General features: G+C 42.1%; 1 protein-coding gene across 1 annotated transcript in view; it reads right to left on the bottom strand.

Annotated features, from left to right (window-relative positions):
- Positions 1-5,939: 5,939 nt before the first annotated feature.
- The window catches only part of LOC141205533 (uncharacterized), a 36,062-nt gene continuing 31,308 nt past the window's right edge, over positions 5,940-10,693 (bottom strand). Inside the window, exon 7 of the mRNA XM_073664101.1 lies at positions 5,940-9,520. Coding sequence (XP_073520202.1) covers positions 7,487-9,520 — 2,034 coding nt within the window. The 3' untranslated portion in view covers positions 5,940-7,486. The remainder of the gene's footprint in view (positions 9,521-10,693) is intronic.

The raw sequence follows: 10,693 nt of genomic DNA, 5'->3' as shown, positions 1-10,693 counted from the left end.
CACACTGAAACAAAATTTCAATGGAGGCCAGAAATGGCAATATTTTCAATGCAATTATATGTGATCCCTGTGACGGACAAACGACAGTTTTAAATAGCTGGATTTTTAGCGCTGTAATATGGAAATAACCTGGCAGTATTCTGCAGTGCCAACAAGCAAATGGCCAAGATAAACGATGTTCTCTGGATTGCTTTTTAAGCAAATAATCAGGATTAAGATAAAAAATAAATTATTCCTGGCCCCTGATACCTGGGCCTATTTCTACAAATATCTGTAAAAGCACCAGCAGACAGAACTGGAGTGGACCCTCTTGCTATGTGCACTGCAGTCTGCTATATACCCTGCCAGCCTGCCTAGCATGGCGGCGCCAGGTCTGATATAGACCTGATGACGCTGTGCGGCCAGCCAATCACTGTAATGCCACAAACAACATGGCTGCGGCATTACAGTCTGTGGCAGACAATCACTGCATGTTGATTGGTGCTCTAATGATCGCCAAACATGCAGGGAAGGGACCCGAGCTCCCGCCGAGCATCTCAAGCAGTGAGATGCTCGGGTGAGCACGGAGCAGTAGCGAGCATGCTCGCTCATCACTAGTTAAGGTTCATTACAACATTCCACTCTAAAGCGACAGAATTACGTGACTGTCTTATCAAATCATGGCCCATCTTAATGGCTGACCCCATATTGGCAAAATATCTACCAGAGAGACAGAAAATCACTTTCAGATAGGCAAAAAATCTCTGTGATCACCTTATGAGAAGCCACTATTATCCTACCACTCCCCCTAATTTTCTGAAAAGTCCACCTCCAGTAAATGGATGTGTACCATGTGGTAGATGTGTGGCGTGTCCTAATGTTGAACATGCTAACTCTTTCACAGATTCCCAGGGCTCTAGGACCTATTACATCACCAAACTGATAACTTGTACCTCTAAAGCGGTGGTGTATTATGTGACATGCCTGTGTCCTAAAATCTATGTAAGGTTCACAACTAGACAACTTAAGACAAGAATACGTGAACACGTCCTAGGTATTGAAGCGGCGGTAAATGAAACTGATATTTCTACGTTAAAAACTATTCCCAAGCATTTTAGAATACACCATAAGTGTGACGCATCTAAACTTAAAGTTCAGGGTATTGACATGATCACCACTAATATTAGGGAAGGTAGAGTGAGCCAACTATTAGCCCAGAAAGAGAGCAGATGGATGTGGACTTTAAAAACACTCCATCCATTGGGCTTGAACGAAAATACTAGTTATGCCCCATTTCTCTGATCACCTATATCCACATTGTTTTAGCTATTTTGTCTTACCTTTTTATCTAGTATGGTTGGGTAGTTTTTTGTTATTTTAACTTTTTCCTATTTTTTTAGTGTTCCCCTATGAGAGGTCGTCGTCTTTTTCTACCAAATTTTGATAAAGGCATTACATGGTGATTGGCATGTTTGTATACGTGATATCTCCATTTCTACCAGTCAATGACGTTGAGGACTTCCATTCTGCTATTGGATAACATAGACATAATTGCTGGCACTATTTGGCTCTCAAGATCTGTAACTTTTTTTCTGTGTGCACATTTTTCATCCATATAGTTAATATTGTATATCTTTCGCATTTATAGATCGATATTTTGAGAGATATTTTCTTAGATCTTATTATGCATTTATACTATGATCTCATATAATCATGTTATACTTCAAGCTTTTCTTAAAGATATACTTTGTTTCGTCATTGCCAATTAACTTCTCTTACTTATATATAATTGGCTATCGCCTATACCCCATATATATATATATATATATATATATATATATGTATATGGTACAGACCAAAAGTTTGGACACACCTTCTCATTTAAAGATTTTTCTGTATTTTCATGACTATGAAAATAGTACATTCACACTGAAGGCATCAAAACTATGAATTAACACATGTGGAATTATATACTTAACAAAAAAGTGTGAAACAACTGAAAATATGTCTTATATTCTAGGTTCTTCAAAGCAGACACCTTTTGCTTTGATGACTGCTTTGCACACTCTTGGCATTCTCTTGATGAGCTTCAAGAGGTAGTCACCGGAAATGGTCTTCCAACAATCTTGAAGGAGTTCCCAGAGATGCTTAGCACTTGTTGGCCCTTTTGCCTTCTGGCGTAGCACCCCATCGCTCTCCTTCTTGGTCAAATAGCCCTTACACAGCCTGGAGGTGTGTTTGGGGTCATTGTCCTGTTGAAAAATAAATGATGGTCCAACTAAACGCAAACCGTATGGAATAGCATGCCGCTGCAAGATGCTGTGGTAGCCATGCTGGTTCAGTATGCCTTCAATTTTGAATAAATCCCCAACAGTGTCACCAGCAAAGCACCCCCACACCATCACACCTCCTACTCCATGCTTCACGGTGGGAACCAGGCATGTAGAGTCCATCCGTTCACCTTTTCTGCGTCACACAAAGACACGGTGTTTGGAACCAAAGATCTCAAATTTGGACTCATCAGACCAAAGCACAGATTTCCCCTGGTCTAATGTCCATTCCTTGTGTTCTTTAGCCCAAACAAGTCTCTTCTGCTTGTTGCCTGTCCTTAGCAGTGGTTTCCTAGCAGCTATTTTACCATGAAGGCCTGCTGCACAAAGTCTCCTCTTAACAGTTGTTGAAGAGATGTGTCTGCTGCTAGAACTCTGTGTGGCATTGACCTGGTCTCTAATCTGAGCTGCTGTTAACCTGCGATTTCTGAGGCTGGTGACTCGGATAAACTTATCCTCAGAAGCAGAGGTGACTCTTGGTCTTCCTTTCCTGGGGCGGTCCTCATGTGAGCCAGTTTCTTTGTAGCGGTTGATAATTTTTGCAACTGCACTTGGGGACACTTTCAAAGTTTTCCCAATTTTTCAGACTGACTGACCTTCATTTCTTAAAGTAATGATGGCCACTCGTTTTTCTTTACTTAGCTGCTTTTTCTTGCCATAATACAAATTCTAACAGTCTATTCAGTAGGACTATCAGCTGTCTATCCACCAGACTTCTGCACAACTGATGGTCCCAACCCCATTTATAAGGCAAGAAATCCCACTTATTAAACCTGACAGGGCACACCTGTGAAGTGAAAACCATTTCCGGTGACTACCTCTTGAAGCTCATCAAGAGAATGCCAAGAGTGTGCAAAGCAGTCATTAAAGCAAAAGGTGGCTACTTTGAAGAACCTAGAATATAAGACATATTTTCAGTTGTTTCACACTTTTTTGTTAAGTATATAATTCCACATGTGTTAATTCATAGTTTTGATGCCTTCAGTGTGAATGTACAATTTCCATAGTCAAGAAAATACAGAAAAATCTTTAAATGAAAAGGTGTGTCCAAACTTTTGGTCTGTACTGTATATACATTTGGGTTATGCTATTATTGACAGTTTACCCCATTATGCTATTTTGCTTTTCTCTCCGGTTGTATTTGACTATATATGTCTGTGGACTGGGCAGTACGCATGGCTTCACTGTTCTCTGTGGTGTCCTCACTGGCCGTATCAATATTTGCTCCATGATGCGCGGTCACGTGGTTCCCCACGTGCTTGCGGCATCATGGATGATGTTGCCGTGGATGCGGCGGTGATTGCCATGTGTCATGCCACTCCCTCCCCACACCCATTGGCAGAGAGACTACACACCCCCTTTTCTATTGGCTCAAGGGTTTCTAAACCCTACCCACCTTCATTGACGCCACCTCCTGACGAAGGCAGCCATGCCAAAACGCGCATTAGGGTGAGTGCCATTGAGGAGCGTGTTCACATCCACTGTGGCTGTAAGTATTCTATAGGAATCATGCTACACTCTTTTTGGTGCCGTTCTTTAATCTTTTTTCCTACTTAGGTGCATTTTCTAGTCTTTAATATGTATTAGGATATACTTTTACTCTGCAGCCTGTAACGGGTCTGGGAGGTGGAACCTCTGAGCTATTATACAAAGGGGCAGTCTTTGTAAGGAGGCAGGTGGCTCCCAGGGAAGGCGGGAAGGTAGACACGGCAGGTGACAAGAACAGTCTCAGGGTAGAAGGACAGAACGGACACGGCAAGTGACGGGCGCAGTCTCTTGACAGGCGGGTGGTCACGGCAAGTGACAGCAGAGCCTCCAGGTAGGCTAGCAGGCAGGTAACAGGTGAGCGCTCCCAGGTGAGCGGGCAAGAGTCTCTGGACAGGCAGGTGGTCACAGCAAGTGACGGCAGAGCCTCCAGGTAGGCTAGCAGGCAGGTAGCATGTGGGCGCTCCCAGGTGAGCGGGCAAGAGTCTCTGGACAGGCAGGTGGTCACAGCAAGTGACGGCAGAGCCTCCAAGTAGGCTAGCAGGCAGGTAGCAGGTGGGCGCTCCCAGGTGAGCGGGCAAGAGTCTCTGGACAGGCAGGTGGTCACAGCAAGTGACGGCTAAGCCTCCAGGTAGGCTAGCAGGCGAGTAGCAGGTGAGCGGGTAAGAGTCTCACGGCTGGCTGGCAGGTGGTCACGGCAAGTGACGGCAGAGCCTCCAGGGAGGCTAGGCAGGTAGCAGGTGGGCGCTCCCAGGTGAGCGGGCAGACTGATCCATAGACAGACTGGCAGGTGCTGGTAGGCAGACTGTCGGACCGCAGGAATGCCAGCAGATAGACAGGAATCAGGCAGGTATCAAGCAGGAATCTGGCAGGTATCTGGTAACGGGACCTGAGGGCTGAAGCAGAGTAGATAGGCTTTGCAACAACATTGCTCGGGCACTTCCATTTTGGAGGAGGTGCCTTATATATGGTGAGATCCTCCGGCCATTGGCCGGGGACTCCTTAGGACGGCGCGCGTGGCCCCTTTAAGAGAGGGTGAGCGCGCGCGCCCTAAGCACAGTGGCCGGGAAGCAGCGCGCGCTGCCAGCAGAGCGGGAGGAAGATGCGGGGCACAGAGCAGAGAGGTGAGGGGAACGGCGTCCCTGCCTAACAGGAGGCAGGGACGCCGACGCTACATAGCCTAAGGGGTCAGGGCAATGATACCACTTGTAAAGATCTGCTTCCCCCGGTATGAGCTATCTAGATTAGTACCTATATATAGACAGCGGTATGACTAACCTCTTATATAGCAACTACTTCTAACCTGCCTCATAAGCACCTGCACTTTTATTGAATGCTTCACTGCATTTTAACAATATATTCTTATTTTTTGGCAGCCCAATTATGTATTTACATCAGAAAAGAATCATGTTAATTTGTCTCATGCTCCTCATTAGTGCTCCTCCATTGTTTTACTATTAACTGTCTGTTTCTGCAATTCATATTTTTTTCCTGTATAAATTATAATTAATACAATTTTGTAATTTTTTTCAGTATTATATGGGACTCTGACTTGAAGTTTTTTCCTCGTTTCTTATGTATGGAGGACTATGTGGGGCCCATTATACTGTATGGAGGACTATGTGGGGCCCATTATACTGTATGGAGGACTATGTGGGGCCCATTATTCTGTATGGAGGACTATGTGGGGCCATTATTCTGTATGGAGGACTATGTGGGGCCATTATTCTGTATGGAGGACTATGTGGGGCTCATTATACTGTATACTGGTCGGCCCACGACTTTGTCAGAGTTTTTCATTTTGGCCCTCTGCATGTTTTGAGTTTTACATCCCTGATGTAAAATCAGTATGGGTAATGTACATGGAAATGGCAATAATGGAAAGCTGCTAATTGGACTTTGCTACAAGCCTCCTAATATAGCTGAACACGTAGAGGATGATATGCTGCAACAAATTAAAAAGGCAACAAAAACAAGTCATGGTCAAGGTGCTGGCTCCCTTGAAATTGTTCCAGAAAATGAAGTAATTCTCCCAGAAAATTATTGAAATGACACGTTTTGTTATACACGTTTATTTCCTTTGCATGTATTGGAACAACACAAGAAAACAGAGGAAAAAAGGCAAATTGAACATAATTTCACACAAAATAGGCCGGACAAAATTGTTGGCACCTTGCCAAAATTGTGGGTAAACAACTTTGTTTCAAGCATGTGAAGCTTGTTCAAACGCAATTGAGGCAAGTAACAGGTGTGGGCAATATGAAAATCACAACTAAAACCAGATAAAAATGGGAGAAATGGATTCAATCTTTGCATTGTGTGCATATGTGGGCCACACTAAGCATGGAGAAAACAGAAAAAGGAGAAAAGAACTGCATAATCAATAAATTTACAACCCATACAGTCAAATATGGTGGAGGTTCAAAGGTGTTTTGCTGCCTCTGACTGTGTGCAAGGCATCATGAAATCTGAAGATTAGCAAAGGATTTTGGGTCACAATGTAGTGCCTAGTGTCAGAAAGCTGGGTTTGAGTCCTAGGTCATGGGTCATCCAGCAGGACAATGACCCCATACTTCAAGAAGCACCCAGAAAATGGATGGAAACAAAGTGCTGGAGAGTTCTGACCAGCAATGAGTCTGGATTTAAATCCCATTGAACACCTGTGGAGATATCTTAAAATTGCTGTATGGAGAAAAATATTAAAATTTCAGAGTCTTCAGTGGTTGATACCATCTTTTCAGCTAGCCATTAGTCAGTAAGCTTTCGAGACTACTCAGGTCTCATCATCAGACATAGTATAACACAAAATCTGAACAGTCACATATTTATACATAATAGGGCTCAGGAATAATGCAATAGATAAGACAAGTGACGTGAAGCAGAACTATCAGTTTCGGAAAGGGATAAGCAGTTGTGGCAGTAAATATGTGTGGACACAAGTAGATCTATTCTTTTTATCTTTTTTTGTGTGGCGATGAGAATTCATCCTTGTTTTAAGTTTTTGCCCTGTCTCCCCTACATACAGACCCCCAGTTGGACATTTGGTAGATATAATTAAGTACACTAAATTAGATGTGATGCAGCTGAAAGTACCTGGGATCTTGTGGTCCTGATGTGAGTTGGGAATCTTTATCTTGTCCGTGGTCATTATAATGGACGGGTTTTACATATACAGTTGGTGAGGATGAATTTTGTAAGTTTCACCACAAAGGTGAAACTATCCTCCCGGTCAGTTTGCTTTCCCTCCCAGTACCTTTTCATTCTAACAATGTTAGGTTTCTGGGAGATTATACTTATTCCTTTTATTTTTGGTTCTCCTTAGCTTGCCTTCTTTGCCCTATATGAATGTGTTTTTGTTTCTCATTCAGGGTTTTCGTATTTTACTTCATACTTTCCTTTCCCCTTGTTGATAGTGTGTTGCGGCCTCCCCTCTGGTTCCTCAGGAGGTATGAGAAACTCCTCAACGACTTATTAGGGAGTTAGGTCTGTGGTGGCGTTTCTAGTTGTGCAGCTAGGGCCTTTCTTGTCTGTACAGAGACTAGTTGGGCGTAGTTGCGGCATTCTCCCCTGTGTGGGTTCTCCGATGGTTATCAAAATGCGCTTTCTGGTTAAAACAATTCCCACAATCTGAACATGAAAAAGGCTTCACCCCTGTTTGGGTTCTCTGGTGCTTATCAATATCAGATTTCTGGTTAAAACATTTTCCATATTCTGAACATGGAAAATTCTTCTCCCCTGTGTGAGTTCTCAGATGTTTGATAAGAGTTGATTTTGTCAGTAAAACATTTCCCACATTCTGAACATGAAAATGGCTTCTCTCCTGTGTGAGTTCTCAGATGTTTGATAAGAGTTGATTTTGTCTGTAAAACATTTCCCACATTCTGAACTGTGTGAGTTTTGTGATGTTTGATAAGATTTGATTTTGCTGTAAAATATTTCCCACATTCTGAACATGAAAATGGCTTCTCTCCTGTGTGAGTTCTCTGATGGTTGATAAGAGTTGATTTCACTGCAAAACATTTTCCACATTCTGAACATGGAAAAGGCTTCTCCACTGTGTGAGTTGTCTGATGTTTGATAAGAGTAGATTTCTGGTTAAAACATTTTCCACATTCTGAACATGGAAAAGGCTTTTCCCCTGTGTGAGTTGTCTGATGTTTGATAAGAGTAGATTTCTCTGTAAAACATTTCCCACATTCTGAACATGGAAAAGGCTTGTCCCCTGTGTGAGTTCTCTGATGTTTGATAAGATTTGATTTCACTGTAAAATATTTACCACATTCTGAACATGAAAATGGCTTCTCTCCTGTGTGAGTTCTCTGATGGTTGATAAGAGTTGGTTTCTCTGTAAAACATTTTCCACATTCTGAACATGGAAAAGGCTTGTCCCCTGTGTGAGTTCTCTGATGTTGGAAAAGATTTGATTTCTTTGCAAAACATTTCCCACATTCTGAACATGAAAATGGCTTCTCTCCTGTGTGAGTTCTCTGATGGTTGATAAGAGTTGATTTCTCTGTAAAACATTTTCCACATTCTGAACATGGAAAAGGCTTGTCCCCTGTGTGAGTTGTCTGATGTTTGATAAGAGTAGATTTCTCTGTAAAACATTTCCCACATTCTGAACATGGAAAAGGCTTGCCCCCTGTGTGAGTTCTCTGATGTTTGATAAGATTTGATTTCACTGTAAAATATTTACCACATTCTGAACATGAAAATGGCTTCTCTCCTGTGTGAGTTCTCTGATGGTTGATAAGAGTTGATTTCTCTGTAAAACATTTTCCACATTCTGAACATGGAAAAGGCTTGTCTCCTGTATGAGTTCTCTGATGTTGGAAAAGATTTGATTTCTTTGCAAAACATTTCCCACATTCTGAACATGAAAATGGCTTCTCTCCTGTGTGAGTTCTCTGATGGTTGATAAGAGTTGATTTCTCTGTAAAACATTTTCCACATTCTGTACATGGAAAAGGCTTGTCCCCTGTATGGGTTCTCTGATGTTTGAAAAGATTTGATTTGTGGTTAAAACATTTCCCACAATCTGAACATGAAAAAGGCTTCTCCATTGTGTGAGTTCGCTGGTGCGCAACAAGACGTGATTTGTAGTTAAAACATTTCCCACAATCTGAACAGGAAAAAGGCTTCTCGCCTGTGTGGGTTCTCCAGTGGCTATCAAGATGCCCTCTCTGGTTAAAACACTTCCCACATTCTGAACATGAATAAGGCTTCTCACCTGTTTGAGTTCTCTGGTGCCTATCAAAATATGATTTATTGTTAAAACATTTCCCACATTCTGAACATGAATAAGGCTTCTCCCCTGTGTGAGTTCTCTGATGTTTGATAAGAGTTGATTTATCTGAAAAACATTTCCTACATTCTGAACAGGAAAATGGCTTCTCCCCTGTGTGAGTTCTCTGGTGCCTAACAAGACTTGATTTCTGATTAAAACATCTCCCACACTTGGAGCAGGAAAATCTATTCTTCACTGTGTGAATTTTTTGATGTTTAAGAAAAGACTTTTTGAGAGGAAAACTATTTCTATATTCTGAACGTGAAAATGGCTTCTTTGCATTAGAAGCAGTTTGTTTTTTAATGCTTATTTTGTGACTTTGATTTTCCTTAGTAGTCGGTAATGAATCAGAAGACAGGACCTGTTTCAAAGGATCAGATGATAGATCTTTGCTGTGAAGGGATGATGGTATATCTGGAGTAATGGCATTCAGTTCAATTGTATCCTGTGGGATCTCAAGATCATCTGATTTAAAAATTGAAGATGTCAACTGCCCCTCTGATCTCCTGGTACAGACATCTGCCAAGAATAAAATCAATTATTATTTTTTAATAAAAAATCCTTGAATTTTACATTTTTGAACATTTCTACTTAAACTGTCTGTAAAAAAGGCAAGTTATATAAAAAAAATTCACTTATTCACCAGGACAATGACTAATAGAAAACCTCATTGCATGAACCAGTGGAGCATGGTGTTCAACTGTTTATTCATTCTGCCTCCCAAATATGGAGTAAAAGGAGCAGGCTCTGTCAGACCACTAAGATTAGGGTGCCTGGGACCTGTAGTACCATCCAGTCTGGCAGTATGGGTGTGTCTGCTGTCCAGCTGGAGTAATCTGCTCCCTGCTTCAGCAATTTGGAGAGCACCGCACCCTACTAAAGCTGGAAGCATATTGCCGGAAGCTGCCAGATACAGCCTTGTTCTCCTCTGGTTCAGTCCTCTGTGCTCAGCTCCCGGCTGGTGTATTTGTTTCCTGTTGTGACCTCGACCCGTTTACTCTGCCCTCCTGGTTCTGACTAGGCTACCTGACTATTCTTCTTTCCATCTCACTCCACCGAATAGCAGGTAACACCATGGCCCAAGCCTAGGGGTCTCTGTGTAGGTTCAGATCTATGTAGAGGGTTAAAGGGTGATGAGCAAAGTAATTTGTGAAATCTATAAACAGGGTAGATAGTGACAAGACTGTTCGTGGTGGCCATCTTTTAAGCTTCCAGATGACCAAGACCAGCTCCCCCAATACATTGTGTCTGCAAACTATTTCAGTAAAATCTGCATTCCTAATAGCTAAATGTCGCTTCTTCCCTTCTTATCCTGCCATGTGCCCAGACAGTAGGGTACAACCGTATATAGGGGATTGTCAGATTCAAGAGAAGTTGGAAAATAATTTGTAAGGTCCATTTGTTTCCTATTATCCTTTGTGAAGAATTCCAAAGTTATCACCACATAAAGTGACACACGTCAGATTTAAAAAATGAGGCCTGATTAGAAAAATAATACTGGCTGCAGGAAGGGGTTAAATCAGAGGATTACTGAAGTCAAAAACTGTGAGTATAGACAATAACACATCTACTGAAATGATCAAACTCAACAGTCTCCATCAGTAATAAATGA

The sequence above is a fragment of the Phyllobates terribilis genome, unplaced genomic scaffold (genome assembly GCF_046119375.1).
Source record: "Phyllobates terribilis strain yellow unplaced genomic scaffold, ASM4611937v1 Scaffold_140__1_contigs__length_4765195, whole genome shotgun sequence".
Taxonomy (NCBI): Eukaryota; Metazoa; Chordata; class Amphibia; order Anura; family Dendrobatidae; genus Phyllobates; species Phyllobates terribilis.
This window is presented reverse-complemented; position numbering and strand designations above follow the sequence as displayed.